The sequence below is a fragment of the Terrapene carolina genome, unplaced genomic scaffold (assembly GCF_002925995.2).
Source record: "Terrapene carolina triunguis isolate 2854851 unplaced genomic scaffold, T_m_triunguis-2.0 Scaffold94, whole genome shotgun sequence".
Taxonomy (NCBI): Eukaryota; Metazoa; Chordata; order Testudines; family Emydidae; genus Terrapene; species Terrapene triunguis.
The window spans coordinates 1,529,271-1,556,765 of NW_020664445.1; the positions used below are offsets into that span (position 1 = coordinate 1,529,271).

General features: G+C 41.8%; 1 protein-coding gene across 5 annotated transcripts in view; it reads left to right on the top strand.

The window, feature by feature from the left end:
- Positions 1–27,495, top strand: part of ZNF462 (zinc finger protein 462) — a 106,872-nt gene that overhangs the window by 43,625 nt on the left and 35,752 nt on the right. For 2 of the 5 annotated variants that reach the window (XM_024203284.2, XM_024203291.2), the window contains exons 2-7: positions 5,766–6,017; positions 6,483–11,959; positions 13,625–13,789; positions 15,430–15,701; positions 18,655–18,773; positions 22,978–23,169. In XM_024203284.2, the coding sequence (XP_024059052.1) occupies positions 5,798–6,017; positions 6,483–11,959; positions 13,625–13,789; positions 15,430–15,701; positions 18,655–18,773; positions 22,978–23,169 (6,445 nt within the window). In that variant the 5' untranslated portion in view covers positions 5,766–5,797. The remainder of the gene's footprint in view (positions 1–5,765; positions 6,018–6,482; positions 11,960–13,624; positions 13,790–15,429; positions 15,702–18,654; positions 18,774–22,977; positions 23,170–27,495) is intronic. The other 3 variants (XM_029911313.1, XM_029911314.1, XM_029911315.1) reach the window with 3 other exon arrangements.

Sequence of the window (27,495 nt, forward strand, 5' to 3'; positions counted from 1 at the left end):
AAAATATTGTCTAAAATGTATATCCAAACACTAGCAGGGGTGTTTAGGTCTTTTATTGCTGCTATTCAAATTGTGGTTTTATTATTTATTGTTCCTGGGGTATAGCGCATCTCTGATCACAATAGTTTCTTTTCCTGAAACCTTTGTTTTGTGACACTTTTTTGTATCTTTCTGAATTTCTTGATTATTCATGCTGTCTTATATGTTATGCCTTTTCAATATGGGTAAATTGAGATCACATAGGAAGCTGGATAAGTGCCTAATGGCCAAAATGTGGTGATGCTGCATGTATGACCATCATACACAGTCAACTTGAATTGCGTTTGACTGATGGATGCAGCTATTTTTTATACATTTTGTTTTCAAAACGTAATGCAGAAGACTTAACCATTGGGTTAACATACAGGGAGTTTGACTGTAAAGTCTATATCATGTACTGAAGGCAGAATTTAGCTTTAGAGTCTACACTATATCCAAACTGGAACCCTCAATTAACTAAGGAAGTGGGCTACTGCAACCTATGTAATACCATCAAAACCCACAAAAATGAAAAAGATAAGGGAAGAAAATAGATTTTATTTTTCATTCCTAATACAAAATGGAAGAAAAAAAATTCCGACAAAGGTCCTGAGAGGATTGAGGTTGCTGCTAAAGAAACCACTTTAGGTTGTCTTTGAAAGAAACCACTGACTCAAGTGAGATTGCATGGATATAACTGAGGGCACAAATTTGGTCTTTCATTTCCTCATTATTTCTATTCTGTGAAGAATATAAATGAAAAGACACACCCTTTTTATAGCACCCTTCAGGCTTACATTTCTCAAACATGTCAGCTTTTCCATTGCTAGAAAGTCCCATAGTTTTATTCAATGGGTCATTTAATCTTGGTGTTTTGAATGGTTAAATGTAGATAGTGTTTTAAAAAAATCAACTTAAGAAAATAAGATCAGAAGCCACACATGCATGGGCTAAATAAAGCATTTCACTAGTAATCTAATCTATAGTAGGAGACAGTTCTGCAGCTGTAAAATACTGGTATCTTTTAAAATCTAGATTTCTGTGTCAGGAAAAAACGTATACCCTATGGTGTTACTCGTGAGATTTCAAGTTCTATTTCTTGAAGATTTTGTAATGTCTATAATTAGGTGCTGGTGAATCACATTGCTGTAGTGTTTCATAGTTTATTTCTGGGAGGTTAAGCTCCAACAGACCAAAAGGAAAAAAAAGACCAATGCTGAGGCCTCCTGCACTTTGTCAGAGGAGAAGTTTGCTCAAACGCACGAATCCAATCTCTACTAAAACCCTTTGTTCATGCTGATCTGTTTGGCCAAGTAAAATGAGTCTCCAAGGAAATTTTGTCAAGTTGTAGCAGGTTTAGCAGTGGTGCGTCTGTAATAAACTGTACAACCCTAGGGTGGCTTTGTATCAGCTTCACCTTGGCAATAAATAAAATTTAAAGTGAACAAAATGAAAACTGTGTTTGCCTTCTGTTTGCTAGGTCTAAAGACGCTTCTGATCTTCCGAATGTTGGAAAACTCAGAAAATTGGAGTACTCATTTTTAAATGTGGTGATACTAAAATTGAGCTGGATGGATGTTCTGTGTGTGCTCGGCATGACCTTTTCAGTTGTGGTTGTTCATGTACGTATTCTTAACTTGTAGAAGCACTGTTGACTCCATCTCAAAACAGAACAGATGGGTAGTCAACCCTAGAAGCTCAGTTTTGAGGTCATAATACTTTAGGCTTCACAGTTATTTTGTATTTTGAAGCCAGAACCACACACTTAAAAAAAAAAAATAAGTCCCTCAAAACTATTTGTACTGAAGTTCAGTTGTTGCCAAGCTCTAGGAGAAGAAAGGTAGAGAGAATGGGAGACTTCAGCCTGAAGCTTTAAAACTACAAAAACTTGGGAATCTGTTTGCTCAAGTTTTTTTCCAGTTGGAAAATCAGAATGACTCTTTTTTCATATGAAACAGCCATATAATTTAAGAAAAGGTTGCACTCTATGTAGACCAAACAAATTTAGACAAACTTAGACAGTGGTATATTTCATTTCAATTTTTCCCTAGTTGCATGAGGAGAGTAGTCTGACATTAATATGGGTATTTTAGAAGCTATGATATCGTAGTTAGCATGGTCACAAGGCGTGGGTTGGAATACTGTAGAGGTCTTGCACTATGTATGGATTCCTTGAATGGTTTGTTATTTTGGGGCTTTTTGTTTTTGGTTTGTTTAAAACTTTGCTTTGGTAGTTCAGAAGCTTCCTGTTCTGCTTTGGATTTTGCTGATTTGGTAACAAAAATAAATAAATCTTGCTGTCACAATATCTGAAAAAAAAAACAGATTGTGTGTTTACTAAAAAATCAGAATGCAGAAGGCAGTGTTGGTATGTGAACCTACAGAAAGTGTTGCCTTTGCTGCCTCATGATGGACAGTTGTGCAAATCTTGCTTTGTCTCCTTTATTTGGTGCATATCTTGACAGAGTATCAACATCTGCACTGAAAATGTGCTCTTTTTTGCTTGCTGATAGATGGGTCTCTCTCGGTTCCATATCCCTTGCAGACAAGGAAAAAAATAAAGAATGTATCACATTTCAGTTTCTTTGGATAGTTTAGCCCAAACTACAAGTTTCTGGTTTTTTCCTTCACACAGTGCTTGAATTTTAAAGAGAAATGTGTAAATAGTAAGGCAAACTGCCTCACAAAATAAGTTTCATTGTGATTTCAGTACATGCCTTGGTGAAAACATCCGATTGAAGGCCATTCAACTGTACCTGAGGATGTTTGTTCCTTTCATCTGCTGTGAGATTAACCTCTTCTATGACTCAGTGCTGCTTTTGTGGGAGAGGCCCTAGTAACATTAAAGCTAGAACCCATTAAAAAGGCTCTTTCGTCATTTTTTAAAAAAATCAGTAGCTTTTACTGATCTCATAACCCTTTAATTTGCTTTGTAGCAGAACAAGGAGACTGCTGGTTTGAGTTTGTCTAGACAACAGCTAGCTAGCATCCTTGAGAATAACTTCAGAAAGTGGCAGAATATTAAAGAATGGTAACTTTATATAATATAGATGCTCTAACTGTGCACTGCTGAAACCGTTGCGTTTATCTTGTTCAGAACCTCAATTTTTCTTCCTTCAGGTTTTTATTTTGTAAACTGGTCTAAAAGTTCCCAAAAGACACACAGTAGCAAGCCTTTTGTTATGTTCTTTCTAAAGTGACTGAAGTTTTAAGGAAAAAGGTTTTTGTTTTTCCTCTCTTCCACACAATGGAGCTTCAGAGAACCTCTTTTAAAAGGAATAGCTACAGCCTTTGTGTTGAAGGGTGTGTCTGCTGGCAGAGTTTGCTGAAGCAGACAGGCTGGCTGGTGATTAACAAAGGTCATTAGACTTTGGAATCTGGCAAGCAGAGTCAGATGGTATGTCTTCTGTGCATAGAAGGACGACTCTCAAGAGGCTGAGGCATTCTGGAGGGTTCCTTCCCCCCCATACCCCTCCCTGTTTCAGAGGGCATGCTGTGTGCTGCTTCAGTCTGTAGGACAGTTTGGACAAGTGTCTTGCTTCAGTAATACTGTTGTGCTGGAACTAATTAACACATTTATCATTCATGGGATAAAAGAACCTTCAGAGATCTTTGCAAATGATCAGTTAGGGAGAAAAGGTGCTGTTTCTGACAGTGCATGGGAACAGCTAATTCTGTTGAAAAAAGCAAATCATAAGAAGAAGGCAAGTAGTGTTCTTATGATGATGCTTTTTCTAGCATCAACCTAGCAAAAAAAAAAAAAAATCGTGTGTGCTTGAGATGAAGCTCAGATAAGTGAGGCCATGTTGTGCACAAGCTAGAAGCTCTCAGCCTCTGAGTGCATGAGTTGTCTGAGCTAAAATGGCTGCTCCTAAAGCTCAGAGGACCAGGGCAGCTTAGTGAGTCTTAAAGCTTCAGTGACGCAGGAGCTCATATCTCTTGAAAGTGTGATAAACACATTCAGCAGAGCTGTGGCTTGTTTGGCTGAGATGAAAGGACTAAGCTTTGGGGGATGGGCAGTGAAAACTGGATGATCTGCTTTTCTGTGAAGTGCTCTAAATGCAGGAGTCGTCTGCTCCATGGAAAAAAATTGTTTTCAGGTCTAATGGACTGTGCTAAAGGAGACGTGGGGTGGGGCTTCACTCACTGCTGTAATTTGATCCAGAGCAGAGATAGCAACCTCTTCCACACAATTTGGTCTGGTACTTGCACGAAAAAACTTGAGTATCTTGATTATTGTGGCTTTGCTAGCTGGAAAGAAGCTGGTGCAGTGTTCCTTTTCTTTATGGGGGACTAAGGAGAAAAAGGACAAAATGCCCTGTGCACAGTAGTGTAGGTAAACATCTGGAGTGTCTGTGTGCTCAGTCTGTCCAGAATTTGACTTGACAGAAGTTTATTTTAGCAGGCTATCAGGAGGAACATTCTTGTATGTAAAATCCTGATGCAATGCCCTCTTTTATTGCATTGACATAATATTATTGGACTTTGATCTTGCTGTAGAAGTAATTTTATATTCTACAATAAATGAATGGAATTTTCATCGTAAAATATTTTGGCTGCCGTTCCCTCTATCAGACCTCTGGAAGTCCTAGGTTAATGTAGCCCAGTGGAGCATGTGGGAAACTTAAAGAAGTAATTCATTCATTAAGATAATAAGTTGCTACTGTGCCCAAGAAACATATGAAGTAGGAGGACCTCTGTCTCTGACTTTTTTCCCCTGTGTTTATATATTCTTTCTTCTACAGCAGTCCATACATTTTGAGCACAGAGGCAAATTCTCCCCCACAATTATGTCTCACTAGATTAACTGGTCATGTACTGAACTACAGTACTTGACTTTACCAAGATCAGTGTGTCACGTTGTATATCAAATTAGGGTTTGTTGAGGAATCCTAGGAAGTCATGAAACTTTGGAGACTTTTTTATTCTTATTTCCATTGTGCTGTTGCAATGTTTTTATTAAATGAGAGCAGAAATCCCTTCCTCTCCCATCCACCACCCCATCAAAATCCTGATCCCAGAGACAGGGTATACTCTGAGCATAGTAATGGGAAGTCCAGCCAAGAATGTAGCTCTCTTCTGTGTTTGGTGGAATTGTTTAGGGGTTGTGCAACAATCTATCAAAAGTTAATGTATCTAGATCTTTCACTGCCATAATGTCTCTTTTTTCTATCAAGGTCAAAACTGACTAGATGTTTAAACTAATTGAAAATGCAAGTTTCCAGTGGAGGCTTTTTAGTCTTTGGCAGTGAAATAGTCAGTAGTTGTTGAATCTACAGGAAGGTTAGTGCTGGTCGAAAAGAGGCAGAAATGTTGTTTTCTAATAGTAAACCTCAATGCGTGAATGGCTGGAAGTAATGGAGCTGCTCAAATCACATGTGCTTCCCTGGTCTTTATTTGAGACAGACTGTCAATGTAACAATAAGCCCATATAGGAAGAACCTGAGTAAGGGAAAAGCCAAGAAGGCATGGTCTACTGAATCAACATCCATTTGTCAGAAGGCTTGAATATTTGTAGAGCCCAGCTCAGCAACTCATGAGCCATTTAGGTAGGACTTTCTGTTAATTTGAATTTCCTTGATGCCTTTCAACATATTGAGTAAAAGTTGAGTTCCTGCTTCTGTAATGTTAGCATTTCTGGAGGTTACTAAATCTTAGTGCTGACAAGCTTGATTTTATTTATTAGTCACAGTTCACAGAATGGTGTTTCTGTAACAAGTGCTTCTCCCACATTCCTTTTCTTTCAGAATTTCCTGATGTAAAAGTATTATCCAGGACCATGGAGGTGCTGCAGTGCGATGGCTGTGATTTTCGAGCTCCATCCTATGAAGACCTTAAAGCTCACATTCAAGATGTTCACACTGCTTTTTTGCAGCCAACAGATGTTTCTGAGGAAAGTCCTAGCCAGCCAAGGTCTGGCTCCATGAATGCTAGCAACCAGACAGAGGTCGAATTTTCTTCTGTAAAGGATGAATTTACAATTGCAGATGAAATTGCAGGTAAACATAAACCCCTCTTTCTTGTTGCCGGTCTTGGCATATTTTAATTTGTAATTTTCATTAATTTTATTGTAATGACAGCAAAGTGAGCATTGTCTAGTTACTGCCTTATCAGTTCTGATTACTGCTTTGTATGTAACCACTGAAATGGGGCTTTATCTGTTTTTTTTATCATCAAGAATTTTAGAAGTAGGGTTTTTTTGGTGAACTTCTGAAACTAGTGTGTTTATTTAAAGAAACTTTATTTTAGAAGTAATACATATTCCACGTTATGGCCCACATATCAGAGTTTTGCAGTAGGTACAGAAGAGAATCATAAATGAGATAGTCCAGTGCACTGCATGCATTGGAATACTGATGTACCCAATGGGATGTGATTTTTGTTGAATATTGTATTATATCGTTGAGTGGTAGGTGGGGAAGAAATTGTATGTATTTATTTATTGTGGGTTTTTTTTCTTTTAGGGCAAAATGCAGCTCAGATGGGGACTGGAAGTTATTATAGCCATAGCCAGAGTTTTTATAGCCAGCACATGGCCCCAAATCCTAAACCAACAAATAAGTTTTTCCAGTGCAAATTCTGTGTGCGTTACTTCAGATCCAAAAACCTTCTCATAGAACATACCCGAAAAGTGCATGGCACACAAGCTGGAGGGAGCTCGGTGGGGCCGCCTGCTGCTGGATCCTTAAATTACAACATCATGATGCATGAAGGGTTTGGCAAAGTTTTCTCTTGCCAGTTCTGCACCTATAAATCGCCAAGGCGTGCAAGGATTATTAAGCACCAGAAAATGTATCACAAAAATAATCTAAAGGAGAGTTCAACTCCCCCTGCTGCTGCAGCTGCCATATCTGAATCAGCATCTGCATCCGTGCCGGTGCAGGAATCCTGCAAGGAGCTGCCTGCTGAAGTAGTAGAGCGTAGCATCTTGGAATCCATGGTCAAGCCTTTAACAAAGTCCAGGGGCAATTTTTGCTGCGAATGGTGTAGCTATCAGACCCCTCGAAGGGAACGCTGGTGTGACCACATGATGAAGAAGCATCGCAGCATGGTAAAAATACTGTCAAGCCTGAGACAGCAACAGGATGGAACCGGATTGCCTGATGTGCAGAACAAGAGTGCGCCGAACTCTGCCCCAAACTCCAACTATATCTCTATGAATGCTACAGGACGTGAGATGCCGAATGCCAATGTCTCAAACTTCAGAGGCTCTATGAGTAACTCCCTTATCAGACCCAATTCTTCTACATCTTCAAAGTTTTCTTCTGTGTCTTATCCTCAAATGAAGCCTAAGTCACCTCATAACTCTGGTATGGTTAATTTGTCTGACAGATCCCGCTATGGAATAGCTGACATGACAAATTCTTCTGCTGACCTGGAAACTAATAGTATGCTAAATGACTCTAGCTCTGATGAAGAGCTAAATGAAATAGACAGTGAGAACGGCTTGAACTCCATGGATCACCAGACCTCAGGAATGTCTGCAGAGCAGCTGATGGGATCTGATGGTAACAAATTATTGGAAACAAAGGGGATACCCTTTAGAAGATACATGAACAGGTTCCAGTGTCCTTTTTGCCCTTTCCTCACTATGCACCGCCGAAGCATCTCCCGCCATATTGAGAACATCCACTTGTCTGGGAAGACGGCTGTATACAAGTGCGATGAATGTCCTTTCACTTGTAAGAGTTCATTAAAACTTGGAGCTCATAAACAATGTCATACAGGTACAACATCAGATTGGGATGCTGTGAATTCCCAGAGTGAAAGCATAGCCTCCTCTCTGAATGAAAGCACAGTGTCTTATGAAAGTGGAAATATAAACGGCAGGAAGTCAGGTGGAATGATGGAATCCGTGCAGCAGCAACAGCAGCAGTCCCCTCAACCGCACTCGCAGCACCCCTATAAATGCACACTGTGCAACTACTCCACAACTACTTTGAAAGGTCTCCGAGTTCATCAGCAACACAAGCATTCTTTTTGTGATAACTTGCCAAAATACGAGGGACCGTCATCCAATGCTCCACAAGAGAGTGAGGTGGATGCCCATGCTGCCTCCAGCACTGTGAAGAAAAGCCAGACCTCAATTCTTGGGTTATCATCTAAAAATAACTTTGTAGCTAAGGCCTCTCGAAAACTGACAAATGACTTTCCCCTAGATCTGTCACCGGTGAAGAAGCGAACTAGAATTGATGAAATAGCTAGCAACTTACAGAGCAAAATCAACCAAAACAAGCAACAAGAAGATGCAGTGATTAATGTAGAGGATGACGAAGAGGAGGAGGAAGACAATGAAGTGGAGATAGAAGTAGAATTGGACAAGGAAGAAGAACAAACAGAGCCATTGATGGAGGTGTCTAGTTCCTATGCACCCCAGCAAATGTGGGGAAGAGATACTAATGATTCTCAGAAGGAGACTAATTTCAGGAACATGCCACATGATTATAATTCCACCAATGGGGCAGAAATTGAGCTAACTTTATCTGAAGATGAGGAAGATTATTACTGCTCTTCTGTCAGCATGAAGGATCACCAAGGGCCTAATGCATCTCTTTTGGGCAGCCAGTCGAGTATGTATGGATCTGATCAAAACAGTGAAAATGCAGAGTTTAATGATTCTGGACGGCTTTATTATTGCAAGCACTGTGACTTTAGCAACAAATCTGCCAGGAGTGTTAGCACCCACTACCAACGGATGCACCCTTACATTAAGTTCAGCTTTAGGTATATCTTGGACCCTAATGATCACAGTGCTGTGTACAGATGCCTTGAATGTTACATTGACTACACCAACTTTGAAGACCTGCAGCAGCATTATGGTGAGCATCATCCTGAAGCTATGAATGTACTCAACTTTGATCATTCCGATCTGATCTACCGCTGCCGCTTTTGCTCTTACACTAGCCCGAATGTTAGAAGCTTGATGCCGCACTACCAAAGAATGCACCCAACTGTTAAAATTAACAATGCAATGATATTTTCAAGCTACGTAGTCGAGCAGCAAGAAGGGTTAAATGCAGAGTCACAAACACTGAGAGAGATCTTGAATTCTGCTCCCAAGACCATGGCAACTTCCACTCCAGTGGCCCGCGGGGCTGGCGTGCCTGCTACATTTAACAAAAATGCTTCGAAGAGTTTTAGTCCAGAATGTGAAAATCAGAAAGAGCCTTCAGTTAATAGCGTTGTGGTGTATGACTGTGATGTGTGTTCGTTTGCAAGCCCTAACATGCATTCTGTTCTGGTGCATTATCAGAAAAAACACCCTGAAGAAAAGGCTTCATATTTCAGGATTCAGAAGACCATGCGGGTGGTGTCTGTCGACAGGGGTTCTGCCTTGGCTCAACTGTCCTTTGAGCTGGGAACTCCCATCTCCCCAAAACTGTCCAACATGGCTTCGCAGCCACCACCTCCCCCACCACCACCACCAGACCTCACCACTGAACTCTACTACTGCAAGCACTGTTCATATAGCAACCGCTCGGTGGTGGGAGTGCTCGTCCACTATCAGAAAAGGCATCCAGAAATAAAGGTCACTGCGAAATACATTAGGCAGACCCCCCCCACAGCAGCAATGATGAGGGGTGGTGAAATGCCACCTGGCATTCAGAGGCCACCAGCATCTATGCAGCTGAACAGGGGCAGCTCTGAGAGCTCTGTGGCTCCCCTTGAGAATGAAATGTTCTTCTGTCAGCATTGTGATTATGGAAATCGGACCGTTAAAGGCGTGCTCATTCATTATCAAAAGAAGCATCGTGACTTCAAAGCCAACGCAGATGTGATCAGACAGCACACGGCCACAATTAGGAGCCTTTGCGATCGTGGCCAGAAAAAATTGTCCAGCAGCATGCCTGCGCCCACTTCCAATGCAGAGCGGGACAAGGCTAAACTAAGAGCTCTCAAATGCCGGCAGTGTTCCTACACGTCGCCTTATTTTTACGCACTGAGGAAGCATATTAAGAAAGACCACCCAAGCCTGAAGGCCACAGTTACATCCATTTTACGATGGGCATTTTTGGATGGCTTAATAGAAGCTGGTTATCACTGTGAATGGTGTATTTATTCACATACAGAGCCTAGCGGTTTGCTCGTGCATTACCAAAGGAGACATCCTGAGCATTATGTTGACTATACATACATGGCCACTAAACTCTGGGCAGGTCCAGATCCTTCCCCTCCAGCCCTAGTGATGCCATCAGAGGCAAAAACCTATAAATGCAGAGACTGCATTTTTGAAGCATCTTCCATTTGGGATATTACGAATCACTATCAGGCTTTTCATCCTTGGGCCATGAATGGGGATGAATCTGTGTTGCTGGATATCATCAAGGAGAAAGATGCTGCTGAGAAAGCTGGGACCCAGTCCGATGAAGTCGGGACCAGGGTTAATTCTGAAGACCAGATAACCACATCACAGATGGAACAGGATGTCGATTGTGCAGAAGATTCCAGCCTTCCCCAGGAAAAAAATGTCCAGCTGGCCTCTGCAAACCCTGCAATATCCTCCACGCCGTATCAGTGCACGGTGTGTCAGTCCGAATACAATAACTTGCACGGCCTCCTGACGCATTATGGCAAAAAACATCCTGGCATGAAAGTTAAAGCTGCAGATTTTGCACAGGACATAGACATTAACCCAGGAGCCGTGTACAAGTGCAGGCATTGCCCATACATTAATACACGCATCCACGGTGTCCTTACACACTACCAGAAACGGCATCCGTCAATAAAGGTCACCGCTGAGGATTTTGTGCATGACGTGGAGCAGTCTAATGACATGGCCCAGAATGATGTGGAAGAAACGAGTAGGATTTTCAAGCAAGGGTATGGTGCTTACAGATGCAAATTATGCCCTTATACCCATGGCACTTTGGAAAAGCTTAAAATTCACTATGAAAAATACCACAACCAACCTGAATTTGACGTGTTTGCGCAGTCACCGCCGAAGGTGTCTGCATCCATGGAGCTGGAGGGTACCCCCGAAATAAAGGCTTCTCCGGAAATTGCTGTTGAGGACATCGGAGAAGTCACCGTGCCAGCTTCTCATTTCTCCAGCTCTCATCTTGTGTCTCACACGGTGTTCCGCTGCCAGCTGTGCAAATATTTCTGCTCCACCCGGAAGGGGATAGCCAGGCACTACCGCATCAAACACAACAATGTCCGGGCGCAGCCCGAAGGCAAAAACAACCTCTTCAAATGCGCTTTGTGTTCCTACACAAACCCCATCCGCAAAGGGCTTGCGGCACACTACCAGAAACGGCACGACATTGACGCTTATTACACTCATTGCCTGGCAGCCTCCAGGACGGTAAGTGACAAGCCCAGTAAAGTGATCATTCCGTCTCCTCCCAAAGACACCTCTCCTCAATTAAGCGAGGAGCTGAGGAGGGCTGTGGAAAAGAAAAAGTGCTCGCTTTGTTCCTTCCAGTCCTTTAGCAAAAAAGGCATTGTGTCCCACTACATGAAGCGTCACCCTGGTGTTTTCCCTAAGAAGCAGCATGCGAGCAAGCTGGGGGGTTACTTTACAGCTGTGTATGCTGATGAGCATGAAAAGCAGACTCTGGGAGAGGAGAGAAATGATTTTGAAAAGCCTGAGGTGGAGAATGAGGCTCAGGAAATTGAGTGGCTTCCTTTCAGGTGCATAAAATGTTTCAAACTGTCCTTCAGCACAGCCGAGCTGCTCTGTATGCATTACACCGACCACCACAGCAAGGATTTGAAGAGAGACTTTACCATACTGGGATGTGGCACCCGTTCTCAGAGCTCTGCCTACCAGTGCAAGCACTGTGAGAGTAAACTGCATAGCATGGCAGAACTGACCTCACACTTGAACAGTCACAATGAGGAATTCCAGAAGCGTGCCAAACGTCAAGAGAGGAGGAAACAGCTTTTGAGCAAGCAGAAATATGCAGATGGTGCTTTTGCAGATTTCAAACAAGAGAGGGTAAGAGATTGTGTGTGTGTGTGTGTGTGTTCTCTCAACACCCCTCACCCCTCCCCGGCTGCTTATTATTAGTGTCCACATGAATGTGCTCTTTGGCAGCCAAACAGCTACAGGCAAGCAAGTGACTTAGTGTGCCGATGAGTTCTATAAATCAATGGAACGTTCTAGCTCGATTACACCCACCAACCCCCGCCCCCTTCTGTATCCCTTTCTAGAGCTTCCTAGGGGATTTCTGTTTCCTCCTCTCCTCCTGGGAGTAGTCTCCTTATCTGGCACTTAATTATGTGACTTTCTATTACAAGGCCCCTGGCCTCTGTCTCTTTCCCAATCCCCCCAGTCATCATCCCTTGTAATAACACCAATTTCCTTCTCAGGAATAGCCTACTCAATAAGGCTCGGTGTCAGCATAATGTGGGTAATATAGCTGACAAGGGGCCTCAACCAAAGCCTATTAATATCAATGGGCATCTCTCTAGTGACTTCAGGCTTTGGATCAGGCCGCATATGAACTTTGGACCAAATTTTGTTCTGTTTCACTGGTGTAAATCTGGAGTAACTACTTACCATTGCGAAGGAGTGACTCATAGTTTATATTGGAGTCACCCAATGGCATAATTTGGCCTTGTAATTAAAAATTAATAAAGCTCTGTCATTAGGCAGAAATTCAGAGTTCATACTATGCAAATGTTTTACCTGCATATTTTAAAGGCATTAACGAGGGGTAATTGAAAACTTGAGAGGAGATTTTGCAAAGCAGCCTAAGGGATTTAAACACATATTATCCATCTATGTTAATGGATGTGTATGTATCATAGAATCTTAGAATATCAGGGTTGGAAGGGACCTCAGGAGGTCATCTAGTCCAACCCCCTGCTCAAAGCAGGACCAGCCCCAACTAAATCATCCCAGCCAGGGCTCTGTCAAGCCGGGCATTAAAAACCTCTAAGGAAGGGGATTCCACCACCTCCCTAGGGAACCCATTCCAGTGCTTCACCACCCTCCTAGTGAAAAAGTTTTTCCTAATATCCAACCTAGACCTCCCCCACTGCAACTTGAGACCATTGCTCCATGTTCTGTCATCTGGTACCACTGAGAACAGTCTAGATCCATCCTCTTTCAGGTAGTTGAAAGCAGCTATCAAATCCCCCCTCATTCTTCTCTTCTGCTGACTAAATAATCCCAGTTCCCTCAGCCTCTCCTCATAAGTCATGTGCTCCAGCCCCCTAATCATTTTTGTTGCCCTCCGCTGGACTCTTCCCATTTTTTCCACATCCTTCTTGTAGTGTGGGGCCCAAAACTGGACACAGTACTCCAGATGAGGCCTCACTGGTGCCGAATAGAGGGGAATGATCATGTCCCTCGATCTGCTGGCAATGCCCCTACTTATACAGCCCAAAATGCCGTTAGCCTTCTTGGCAACAAGGCTAAGTCATTTAGGCTGCTTTGCAAAATCTGTACCTCTGTTCTTAAAGTGCCAAGAGCGTGGGCTTTTTCTTTTCCATTTGAACAAACAAAAATGGCTTGCCTAATTGTTTTTGGTTTTAAAATCCATGCTGTTGCAGGGTATGTTTGTAATCTCTCTCTCTCTCTCTCTCTTTTTTGGTTAAGTTAGTTCTGGAAGCAAATTTCAGTGTATATGTTGATTATACTGATGTGTTCCAACAGACGTTCGGTCACTTGGAAGATGTATCAAAATTTAAGGAGAGAAAAGTTGTTGGATACAAATGTAAATTTTGCGTGGAAGTTCATCCCACCCTCCGAGCCATCTGTAATCACCTTCGCAAGCATGTTCAGTATGGGAATGTCTCTTCTGTGACAGCTACCGTAAAGGTGAGAATGATAAGAACTGGCCATGTGTTTGTTTGAGATTAAGGCCTGATCAAAAAGCTCACTGAAGCCGGTGGGCAGACTTTCTCATTAAATTCAATTTGGATTAGGTACTGATTTACTAAGACCATCATCCAAATCTAATGAACAGTTTTCTGTGTTGTCTCTGGATTATTTTAATGCTAGATTTTTCAGATGTTAGTTGCAACTTTCTTCTACCTTTGATTCGGGACATGAAGACTATTTTTTGCCACGGAGTAGATCCCATTTCTCGTGCATAAAGGAATTTGTCTTGTCCATGGTAGAAAGCGTCGGCCTCTGAGTGGGAAGCTCTTGTCCAGCTATTCTGGGCTACTTTTCTACTGTCTTTGCCTCTGAAGGCAAAATTTTCAGAAGAGGAAACCTGAAGTGTGTCCACACAAAAGTACATGAAATTGTGTGTTACGTGCTTGCATGCATAGTTACGACGACACAAGCAAACTGGGTATTTGTATCTGCAAACAGCCATTCAGATGGCTAACTAGTCATTTACCTGAACCGTTGGCCCAACTAAAGAGGCTAATTGTAAATTCACTTTATTTTTCATGTGCAAATGGACTTTTGCTTCTAGGAAATCTGGTGTGCAGGGGAGGACTGGGGGTTACTACGTCACAGCAGGTTCTTCAGGATATCAACTGGGGAGTGTGCATGCAATCATGCGGCAGGAGCTGTGAACACATTCCTTTTGCTGCAGTGAGAATTCAGAGTGGGTTGAGTAGCAGAGCTGACCCCACAATCCCCTGTTTCATAACCCCTACTGCATACTACTATAGGGCAACTAAATCCAGAAAGGTCTGAACTGCTCTACCTAAGAGGGCTTTTATTATTTTGTAGTCCTTTCACTGTCCTCCCCTTTTGCTTACGTGATGCTACAAAAGAGATTGTCCCTTTTCTCCTACCCAGCTATCCTTTTCAAGCGTAGCCTACAGGATCGTCGCCATCTTTTTGAGCAAAAGGAAATTACTTAAGTAGTTGAGCAAGAAAGCTGAAAACCAAGGTCAAATGAATGTGGGGCCACCCTCTCAACCCATTTTAAGCTGTTGATCACAACAAAATGTGCCATGATGAATAATATTAAGGGAGGGGAACAAGAAACAGGTAACTGTTTCTGAAGAGGAGTAGTGTTTTCTTAGAGTGCCTGTTGTTTCTCTCTCGTGAATTTAGTGCTGGTGGAAAGTGTCTGCTCAGCAGCCCTTGAAAGGGGAGGTCTGGGTTAGTCCAGAGGCAAGGACAATGCAAGTTTCCTCCATACCACCCTCCTCTGTGTCTCTAACCTGTTTTAGGGGATCCACCTCCAGGGCTTAGATGGTTGTTAGCTCAGTTTCTACTCCAATTCCATGGCTTTTGTGCTGACATTGACAATATTACTTAGGGCCAGTTGTGAGAGTTAGTCTTTTTTTAGACTAATTTGAAACTGTGGGACCTTTTCCTGAAGAAAGCCATTGATGATATGGGAACGGTGCAGGGATATTTTTAGAACATAGATGTAGTGGGATTCCAGAAGACATTCTGAAAAGGGAATCTTAGTAAAGTTAACACATGGGGAAGACCCAAGGCAGAAGGGAGAGAGAATTGATGGCTTTGGGGGGGTATGTGTTTTTTAGCAGGAAGCGGAAGATTCTTCAAACACAACTTTGGAGGGTTTTGAGGGAGCAAAAGACCATGGCATGGTGGAATTTACAGAAGCTGAATCTGGAGCATCCTTGGAAGATGAAACCAGGCCTGGGGGCTACCACTGCAGCCAGTGTGACCGGGTTTTGATGTCTATGCAGGGTCTGCGATCTCATGAGAGAAGTCATTTGGCTCTGGCCATGTTTACCCGTGAAGACAAGTACAGCTGCCAGTATTGCTCCTTTGTCTCTGCTTTCAGGCACAAGTAAGTTTTTGCAATAGAAGTACAGACCCGTGATACTGCTTTCATATGTGCTGACATTAAAGGGAGCACTGTACACTTGAAAACTGGACACCTTTACTGTTTAACTGCTTCCCCCCCTTTTTTCTAGTTTTCAGGTATTCACATTCTTCTGAGTCCCCTTACCAATGTCTCTGATTCTTTGAATATTTTTTAAAAAAATGTTCAGTCTCCTTTTTTCTGTGGGGGAAGAACACACACAAACAAAAGCGGCAAACTTCCTACACAGAGGAAACAATGAAACTGACCTTCACAGTGCTGTCAAATTCATGAAATAAACAGGAAAGAAAAGAGGGAAATATTCATAAATAAGGAACCTGGGTGTTACCTGTAGCAACAGTTTTCAGATAGCAGTGTGATATTTTTGTTGTTGGAGGTGGAGTTTTGTTGGATTGATTTAGAGAGATGTAGTCTCTTTAATGCTGAGCAGTTCTCAAGAGCTGAACTTATTGTGGTATGTAAATTGTTCTATGAAAACATTATCCACAAGAGTACAGGGCTCTTCTCTGAATGAGTTCCACAACATACTCCATTTTCTGATGCAACAAATTAGGTGTTAGCAGAAATAAGCAAACTTCTCACAAAGTATGTGGTAAAGGTTTTCTTAGACTGGGGAGAGAGGTAGCTTCTTAATTGGCTTTTTAAACTTACTTCTTTAAGGCCCACCGCAAAGAAATGTATTTTGTAGGATTTCCCCCTCCCCCTCACCAAACCCCCATGGACAGGCTTGGGAACACATGCATGCTTCATCTATCCTCCAAGGAGACACCTACCCATCCAACGAAGGAGGGAAAATCCATGCTCTGTTCTGTCTGAAAAATTTGTGGCATCATCCACAGCATCATAAGTCAGGATTAAGTGTGTCTGCTCTGCAACCAAATCCATACCTAGGGAGAGAGCAGGATACAGAAAACAAATCTTGTGTTCTAGACAGGTGACACTTCCACCAGCACCCCAAGCTAGGTTATAACCATAATCTGTTTTACAGGCTCGGAGAGGCAAAAGGACAGGGCATCCCCCAGGGAGTGTGTGTTGGGCACAGGGGGCCGCTTCTGAGCAGAGGTATTCCCATACTGAGCCGGCAGGCCCTGGCAGAACTGCATTGGTGGAATACAGATTGTGCCCCTTTAAAAGTGTAGCGAGAACCACTGCTCTCTGTACTAAAATACCCCCCACTCCCCCCCACACACACACACAACTCTAGCACTGAGGTTGCCTGCACTCTTCCCTGGCAAGTGGTATACTTGCTCTTGAGTGAAGAAAGTGCTGGGATTCAATAGGGAGGATCAAGGTGGAGTTCTGTGAATTTGTGGTCACCATAGAAATAGGTGCAATCGACGTCATCTCTTTAACTTGGGTAAAATAGGGAATTGGGAGAGAGGAAAATCCGTAGTGCAAGCTTAAAAAAAAAAAAAATTAAAGAAAAACTGATTGGAAAAGAATCTTGGAGGTGGGGCCTATGGTTTGAGTTTAATTGTATGCGGTCCAGTATGGACTAGTATTCTATATTATACGTCTCTGGACTGGCAATCTGTTTTAATTGTTAAGCAAATTTGTTTCCGTGTCAGGTATTTAAGATGGGGTTTTGTTATATGAAGTATCGACACAAACGGATACTCAGCATATTTTATTCATTGAGCAGATACGTTAATTTCACTGGAATGGCAGTAATTATATCTCCTTATTGAATTTACAATAAAATTATGTTGCTATGAAGTGCTCCTGTAAATAAAGACGTACTGTACATTTGGTTACTATCCAGTGCTAATTTGAATGGACTAAGTGTGCAGCTTTTGCACCGGTGGACAGGCATTTTCATAGGTCAGGCTCTTTTTGTGGTAGTACAGGATGAAAAATGCAGCAGGAACCCCTGCATTGTGTGTGAAGCTGCTGATATTTAGTATGAATTTGCCAGTTTAAGTGAAATGTAAGCAAATTTGAAAATAAAACGGAAGCACTTCTGAGGCTAAAGGCTATTTCCCCCTCCCATTAGTCTATTGCCATGCACCGCGTGCACACGCAGGCTGAAACTAGGACAAGAGTCAAAAGTTTTAACATGCCATGAGAAGAGGCTGTTGTTGGGATGTGTCTAGCCCAGCCTAAAGTGGCGCTTGCTCTCTTGAGATTTTGGGACTCAGGAAGATCGACTGGTTTAGAGAAGCTTCCACACTCCAGGGTTCTGATTCAAACGTTATGATGTTCACCTAGTGCTTCATTCTTCTAAATCAAATGTAATTCTGGGTTGAGCTGTTATATAAAGATTGATTAGAAAGAGTCTGGAATCTGAAAGGGTTTCTTACCCCCTCTCTTGCTTTGACTTCTCACAAAGAAGATCCTAGCATAGATGTTCCCTGCTACCCAACCTTTCTTCTTGGGCTCCATGCACTGTCTCCCAAATCTCTCTCTCAAACCATCTTTTTTTGCTCCTGGAACTCCATGGTTGGCTCCTGCACAGCCTGCTGGCATCTTCCCCAGTTTCTATTCTCTTTGCCAAAAGGCTTCCTCAGTAGAGCAGGTTGAAAAATTTCAAAACTTGCTGATTGGAGGGGGAAATGGGGCAAACTTTTCACAAAGACTCTTGCCAATCCAAAAATTGCTGTGTTGTTTTTTGATGTTTTTAACCAGCTCGGTTCCATAGCATCTATCCTGTTTAACTCTGGATAAGATTAACACCAGATTTTTCTCAATTATCCTGTTTAAGTGGCTTGCATTCTGCATAACGTTGGGCTCAGTTCTCCCACCCTTCCTCATGCTAGATACTACCTTGCTTTGCAAGTTGCCTCATTGGATTAAGGTGGTACCCAGCATGAAGAAAGGTAGCAGAGTCTGGCCCTTTAGGCTTTCAGCCTGGCATATGAAGTAGTAGCTGAAGTTATTTAATATTTTGTGTTTCCTTTTTCTGCTCTCCCTTGCCAAGTTTGGATCGCCATATGCAGACTCACCACGGACACCATAAACCATTCCGTTGCAAACTCTGCCCATTCAAGTCCTCCTATAATAGCCGTCTGAAAACTCATATACTCAAAGCTCATGCTGGTAAGTCTCTGTCAATTTTATAATGCAGCAGCTATAACAAATGTCTTACTCTTTGTTGGTCAATGCCACTGTACCAGTTAAACTTTTCATTGCCAGTTTTGGGTGGGATTTTCAAAGGTGGTTCAGTATTAAATTCCCATTAAATTCTCTGCTCCCATTAAAGTCAGTGAGAGTCTTAACATTGACTTCAGAGGGAGCAGAATTAGGCCAACACTGAGCACGTCTGAAAATCCCACACTTTTGTTTCTAAAAGTGTGCTCTGTCATTCAGCTTCTAGTATTGGTGGCCAGACAAGTCTGATACTCACATGTTGATGATCTGCTGTTCTGATCTGTTTATATTTTAAATGACTCCTGAAATGAGCTGGGATTTGCATTTTGGACTGTCATGTGTTGGCTTCAATGTGCAAACTGAACTTGGAGCCAGATCCTCAGCTGGTTTAGACTGGCATAGCTCCATTGATGGAAATAGAGCTTATGCTGACTTACACAAGTTGAGGAGTGAAGTGTTTTATAGACCTTTGCCCTGTTGTATAGAATACGAACACACAACCAACACACTTGTGATATGGGAATTGGGAAAGTGATACAGGGGGAGGGAAAGGATCACAGCAAAATATTGCACCTGTGACTGTCTAAAGGTATGAAACACAAGATCGTTCAGAGACTGATCTTGGTTTTCTGGCCTCAGCCATGTGACATATTTCTGCATTAAAAAGGTTATCACAGGACTGGGGTCAATATCTACTTACTCCTTTAGCTACTGTTACAGCTTCCTTTTAATAAAAAAAAAAAAAAAAAAAAAAAAAAAAACAAATCAAATGCAGATAAGTAGACTGTCAACCAAAACAAACCACCACACAGTAATCTAGCTAATTACTAAAACCCAACGGTGTTGGACATCTGTCAGTAACTACATCTCTGGGCCTCCAGGGATTGCTGATCACATGGTCACATCTTGTTCTCATAGCAGTTCCTTCTGCCTGTTCTGCAGTGGCACAATTAATAAAATAAAATTGGTTGTAGTCCACTAACAAGAAGTTAATCTTTCCTGTTAAATTAAAATAGCTCAAAATTAACCTTGGATGAAGGGCAGTCAGGAGTCGCCTATAGTTTTTGCTGCTGCTCTTCATTCTGTTTCCTATATTGATTGCAGATTTCACACTTGCGTACCTTATCTTCAATGACAGCATTCATGCCAGGCCCTGTTCTTACACCTTTCAGTATACGGCTAGGCACTGTGAATTAGTTCTAACGTTTCTGACCTCACGCTGTGTGGTATTATGAGATGGTGTCCTTTGTACAGAATCCCATTTTAAGCAGCTATTTCAGTTTGTATAGTCCCAATAAGTTTTCATGTGTGGAGGTGCCTGGGTGCTTTTTGTTGGCCGTCCATTTAGAATTAATCTCTCAAGCTGTTGTACGGTTGGGCTATTTTGTATTTCTTGTTTGAGCTTGTCAAAATTTTGTTTAAAAATTTGTAAGTGAGCCATATTTCCTCCAAACTCCTTTTTCTGTAGATTCTTGATTTTGCTATATATAGGTGATCTTGAAAGCATGTCTGCTCTGAGAAACTCCTTTCAGGGCCTGTAACTCACATTATGCAAGTACTTTTGGAATTTCATGGTCACTTTCTGGAGTGTAGGTGGCGCTTTGCACAATGGTTTGTGTAATAGAGTTTCCGAAGTTTCGTGGTCTATTTCTGCCTCAATCAGTGTCTACCAAATAGACATTCATGAAACCGAATAATTGCTAGCATTTTTTTCAATCTAAGCATAGCTCAGTTTTGTTTTAGTCAGTCCTCTGGAAACACAAGTAATCACCTTTCCGGAAGGCTACCCCCCAACCCATGTGAGTTTGAATCAACCAAGATCTTAGACTCTTTCTAATCTCAAAATATTCCAGTTTTAGCGCTTCCATGACAACTTTTTTTTTTTAATTAAATTCCCAAAACTTTTTCTCTCCCTGATCAGACCTGTGCTAATCTGAACAAATTTAGAAGTGAATTTGCTTAGATAAGGAATTCTGGGTCTTTCCATTTGTACAGTTAGTTGCCTCCATCTTTCTGGCTCTGGTCAAACTCCGTTTGTCACGGAGTACATACTTTACATTCACTCCTATCTGGTATTTGTTCCTGTTCAATGTAATGTTCTTTCTTTGGCATGTTACGGAATGTTATGTGGTGCCTCTCGTTGTGTTGTTGTCTTCACCCCAAATCAGCAGACTGTTAAACTATTACTTCCACCCGATCCACATTCTAAATAATCTGGATCATGATGCTTTGGTACATCTCAGGATCTGAGACAGTCCCAAAGGGATATCATTTAAATATATATATATATATATATCTGCAAAATGGGGAGTTGAAGATAGATCTTTATAGTTTTTCTATTGTCAGACCTACCAAAAGTCTTGCCTTGCATCCAAAACTGAAAGTACTCTTGCATTTTGAAGTCCTAGATAAAACCACCTCAGCTGTTCTCATAGAGTAGTGCTTATGTTTGATAACCTTATTCAAATCTTCTTGATCCATTCCAGTACTTAACTTGTTTGAGTTCATTATGATGTCCTTCATGTTAATAAAGTCAGTCGGTGCCTGTGTTTATTCAATAACACCTCATTTTACCATATCATGAGGCTCATCCTCCTTGCTCACTGTATTTTGGACAGCATGCTGGTGCCTATGTCAATGGGATGCATTCTATCCTTATTGCATCCTGTCCCACTAAGCAACCAATTATATTCTGGAAGAATTACATTTGCATATCGTCTGTAAATGTGTTTTACACCTTTTGTTAATCAGCATTTGCAGATGGGACCACATGGGAATTCTTGTTCCACTACTTCGTACACTGAGTGGTCTGTCCTTCTCCAGATACACCAGTATGGGCTTGCCAGGTGGTCTTATTTTGTGTCTTACACTAAAGAAGCTTAGTTGTTGTTGTTTTTTAATTTTAGCACAGAGTGGTCACTAACCTTTTTGTGTATGCTTGCTGTGATTATGTTGTACTGAGCTCCAGTATATATTTTCAGATTCTCTTTTTGTTTATTTCCATGTCACAAACCCAATCTGTTCCAGAACCTTATTTTCTAAATTTATGAAGAGACCCCCCCACTCAAAAGAATTGTTTCTGCATCTTCATTATCAAAGCTTTGTCCTCCAGCTAATGTTCATAAATATTTTACACTTATTTTTGTTTTGTTTTTTTGTGGTTTGTTTGTAACCCATGCTTACTCCGTGTGGTGCTTTGTTCTCCCTTCCAGATAAGAGCGATACTTGCATATGTAACACCACAACCCTCGTGTTGGACAACTTTGCTTTGTGTTCCAATTGCCTCTGCACTTACTGCAAACAAATCTGGTCTTTGCAATTTGTTTATCCTTGTATTCCATCTTTATGGCTTGGAATATACTAAGAATTACAAGCACTTCTGTTCTTTCACTTCTTCTTAATGCTTTCCATAACACAGTTTTTGCTAGCCTTACAAATATCCACTTTTCCTAGTATTGTCATGTCAATTTCTTGTAATAACCTTACCTTGTTCTGGTTATCACTTATACCAGTGACTTAGCTTTGTTACGTGGTGACCAATGATCTTGCCTGGCAGCAGGTTTCATGTAAGGAAAATGTACCTTTCCCAAATTGCCTGGATCGCCGTATTCTTGAAGTTTTTGAAGGATTTTGGCTAGCATCTTGTAATGCCCTTCATGTTCCTTCTGTAATGCTTCTGGACCTGCTACATGTAGCAGTATGGAGGATTCCACCCTCTCCAATTACTGTGAAAGGCCTCTTGCTTCCAAGAAAATTTGGAAGTCCTGTTCCCACCTCTTCCAGCTCTCTTTCAGCTTGAGGGATTCAATCAGCTCCATTTCGCCAAAGATTGTTTTCTTCCAACACCATGCAACAAAGTTGTGATGCACGGAAGTGCTGATGAGAGACTGGTCTTTATTTGCTGGCCTCTAGTCATGTGACAAGGGGGCCAGGGTTTCAAAAGGGCAATATCTTTGTCATATGGCAGGTGTCACTATCCATAGACTCCAGTACCGACTGTTCCAACAGGAAAACTAAATAGCTGGTTTTCTTTGGAACCAGTCTTGCACCAGAGGAGTCAATGGGAGTTTTGCCATTGAGTTCAGTAGGAGAAGGATGGGGCCCCATTATTTCTTTTGTGAGCTGATGACTTGCCTGTATTTCGCTCACCCAGGTGAACATGCCTACAAATGCTCCTCCTGCTCATTTTCCACCATGACAATCAGCCAGCTGAAAGAGCACTCCTTGAAAGTGCATGGGAAAGCACTGACACTACCAAGACCCCGCATTGTCAGCCTTGTAGCCTCACTCGCCCAACACGCCTCCAAGAACCACACTCCTGCTGAAGAAGTGGAGGACTCTAATGGTAAGAGGTGCCTCAGAGCAAGAACCTAACTGTCTAAAGTGCTGTTTACACACCCACCCACAAACATATATATTAAGGCAACAGCCTGCCCCAAAGGCAGTTTCTTTGGTCACTTTGTAAAGGAAAATCTGAAGTTGCTTCTAAAATGAGAATAAATTTGTTTGAAGTATGTGATCTACAGAAGCACCTCACTAATTCATGCTCCTCTAACTTGTCCAGCCCATAACAGATACTCAGGGTATGTGAGGGTGTCTTTACTCCTCAGCAAAGTTTTATGGGGGAGATTTTTAAAGACACAATTAGATTCTCAACTCCCACTGAGAATCAGTGGGAACAGGATATCTAACTCCCTCTCTGTGCCTCTGAAAATCTCCCCCTAAAAGCTACAGCGTATGTAGAAAAGAAGTCCAAAATATTGGCTGTATCAGGATGGTGGGTAAAGATGGTGAGTGAAGTAGAAGAGACATTATTTTCCCACCCTCCCGCCTCCCTTAAGCCCATTGTAAGAGCAGCATGCTGCTCGGGGCTCTGGGAATTTTGGTCAGTGTGGTTGAATGGAGCAGATGCAGAACTGGAGTATGGATGCTATATATGACACAGACCCTAGCAAGCTTACAGGGAGATAATGCAGCTGCAGGATCAAGCTCCACATCTTGAACCCCCAGGCCAGCAAGGGAGTTGGTACTTAGGCAAGAAACTACTATGGTTCCCGAGTGAGCCATATTGACAAGGAAAAAAGATGCACAAGGAGCTGGGCAGAAGTCCCAGCTCTCTGGTGATCTTCAAAGGTTGTCTGGGATTTCCTCAGATCAGATTTTCCATGGAAGAGTTAGAAAGGAAGGAATGTAATATCGTTCCGAATATTCCATAGCATGTTCTGACTATTTTGGGGTTTTTTGTTGAAACAAAAAGTTTCATTTCTAAGGGGGAATGGGAAAGAATGAAAGAGGACTAAACCCAGAGGCAGAAACCCCAAACGACTAAAATAGAAACTAAATTTTTTAAAGAAAACTTGTAAAGATGTGAACAGCACAAACATGTTCCAAAAAGGCTGTTGTTTTCTTTTTTCAAAAACACCTTTTCAATGAGACAGTTTTGACCAGCCCAGTTCAGATCCCTTCCTTTCCCAGGATGGTGTCTGGAACTGGGCAGGGACTACTGACTGAGCTCCTACTAATATCATTGTTGCTAATACTAACTAGTCCAATGAGTAAAGTATCTCTGGTGTGCATTACTGCATTTTTAAAAAACATTTCTCTGACTCTTCAGATTTCAAAACTCAGTCGTTATCAATGGCTCTACCAATCTTTAATGTGAATTAGCAAGGTTCGACTAATGATGAAGGAATCAAGAGATGCATAGAGACAATGTTATGGGCTTTGGAAGGATGATGCATTTGCTTTCTGTTGCTCATACTCAGAGCTCCAAGTCATGATTATAGGAGCAAGGCATGAATTACAATTATCCTCTGTAGCCTGTTATGTTTTCAGTATTGTAGTCTTTTTATTTTTAAAGAGGAGTGGATATTAGTTAAAGGGTTCTGGTTTAAAAAGTTTTAGGTACACTGAAACTCACTCATTATCGTAGGAGGTCTCTGTTAAACAGTCCAGATTTGTATTGTGACCAGAGGCCAAGACACAGTTTGTCCCAAATAGCTTGATTAACTATTAACCTCGTTTAAAGACAAATGACTTTAACTAATAAAAGCCACCAGCAGCCAATTAGAAGAGCACAAGTGAAGTAATAATCATAGGAAGATTCTCAGCATTGCTTAGGAAAGGAATAACACGCTCTAAGTAATTTTCTTGACATTGCGCAGTTGGTTACAGACCAAATTAATGATCACTATGCTTTTGATATGGTTCATTTTGGATTTTTAGAAGTGGCTGAATAGAGTTCCATGTAACTCAGACCTGTAAGCTGCAGGTGATACGTGGAATAGATAAATGATTGGTCAGAATAACGGAAAGCAGGCAGTCCATGTGAAAGGCGCTATTATGCCCCACTGGGGGAAGTATTAAGTGGGGTTCACACAATATACAGTAGTTGGACCTCCACTGTTCTAACAGATATAAATAACCTTCCCCTGGGCTGGCTATAATCTGGTTAATTTGCTGATGACACAAAATTGGATCAGCTGAGGGTACGTGGCAAACATGGATACTGTATCAAATGAATTTGGAGTTGTTTCATGAATCAGTAGCTATATGGCAACAAAGTACAATTGAAAGCTTATAAATCAGGCCCAGTTAGTATGGCATGTGCATTGAAATGAATGGAACAGAACTAGAGCAGGATGGCTTGAAAGAGACGTGGGAATGGACAATGTGGAGCCTGAAAGAGTAAATTAAAGAAGGGGGATAGGAGGGGTGCACAGCCAAAATAGCAAAATTCACATTTGCCGCAGCCTTGCTGGAATAAAATGGTTCTGTGACAAGCGCCCAGTAGAAATGTTGCCTCCAGTTCAGGCAGAAGTTGTTTCCTAAGGCACCACTTTTAAAGGTCCAAAGAAACCCATTTAGGCCGGTCCATGCATTACAAGGCAGGAAGGAATTTAAATCTGTACGACTCATTTATTTTAGCTTTTTATTGGGAGCAATGAGCACAGCTTTACAGTGTATGTCTTGGAGCTGGGAGGTTTGAGTGAGAGTAGACTTCTAGGTCACTTTCGGTGGTCCGGTCCTTGTTGGCTGTGTCGTCAGTAAAAAGAAGTTTTATGCCTCCAATGCTGGTATAAACTGGTCCAGGTCAGCAGTGAGCAGTTGTTTGGAGGTCTGTGGTGAAATGAACTGATGAACTGTGTTGGTGGTGAGGCTAAGGCCTAAACAGGCATAGAGCCAGAACTGCCCTCTCAATTCCTAGAGGTGTAGGCCTTGCAGGTCAGCATTGAGTCTTATTAATGAGACAACATGGGAAGCTGATCCTATTTGTACCATGCCTGGTTTGTGGAAGGGGGACTTCTATATGTGCACAGTATTTCTGGTATAGAAGGTGATTGTCGCCATGTTATCAGGTGCTCCTTAGATGGGAATCGGTACATTCTGTAAGCAAAAAATTCCACCCCCCCCCCAACTATTTATTTATTAGGAAGTTTTAACAGCTTGCCATGTAAATATCAGAGACAAAACAATAATCATTGCAAGGCTGAGCTTTTGTTTAGAGAAACATTATACAGCAGTATGATCATCAGAGCTCTCTATTTAACAGGGTTTTACCATGTTAGTGAGCATCTTTACGCTACCCCCAACATATCAGTGATTTTATTAAACTGAGTGACATCTCTGAATACACACATTGACCTGACTAGGCATGTCTGTCTAATGTTAATATTTAAAAAAAAAATTGGACAGGAAGCACCAAATTCTTTCAAAAAACAAAAATGAAAGGCCTGTGGAAATATTGTACATTAAAGTGCAGTCTTGTGTGTAGCATAATCACGTGTAGTATGTTGCTGTTTTAAACAATAATAATCCAGATAAAGGACCAAATCCACAGCTGTGACACTACTGAGTGTCAGTGGAGCTACGCTGCTTTACACCTTTCCTTCTGGTTGTTTTGAATTAGAAAGTCAGGTCCTGTCTGGCCTTGAGGAACGGATAGTGACTGGCATGCTTGTAAAATTATGACATCACAAGAATAAGGAGCATTTGAGAGTTTGGTTTTTTGTTTTTGTGTTTTGTCAAACTGTTTTTGTGTGTTTGGTGGGTTTCTTCAGACCTCTATTTCACTTCCAAGTCTAAGGAGCAGTTTGGAGAAAGGATGTCTTTGGCTCTGTCTCTAGTAAGGCAACCCACACTAGTTTGTTACACCAGCACAAACTCGTCATGTAGACACACCACTCTGGTGCAAAGTGGGGCTTTACATCTGTGCAATTTAATCCAGTAATACACAGACGTAAGTTACACTGGTGTACCTATAACAGTGCAAATTTCCTTACTGTAGGCAGGGCCTGAATTATAGATTAATTACCCCTTCTTTCAGGGTGAGAGGTCATACTACACATGCTCTGAGATCCTCCAGCAAAACTAGGGAAAGCCTGATTGGACTCCCCAAGGCAGTACCACACCCTGCTCCATCCCTTTTAAAGATGGGAGGAAGCATAAATCTTTCAGTTTGCCTGCAAGTAGTTACACTAGACCGGGGCTTAAGTGTTTGCAGGACTGAACCTGAAAATCCTAGATGCCTTCATCCTCCCCAAGAGCAGCTTCTGAGACCTGTAAATTGGGCTGTGTCTTCCTTGCAAGTTCCAGTCCTAAACAAATATATTTGGAAGTTGAAGGCAATGTTATTTCATTTTAAAAAGGAGAGAGACAGAGAAGTACGTGA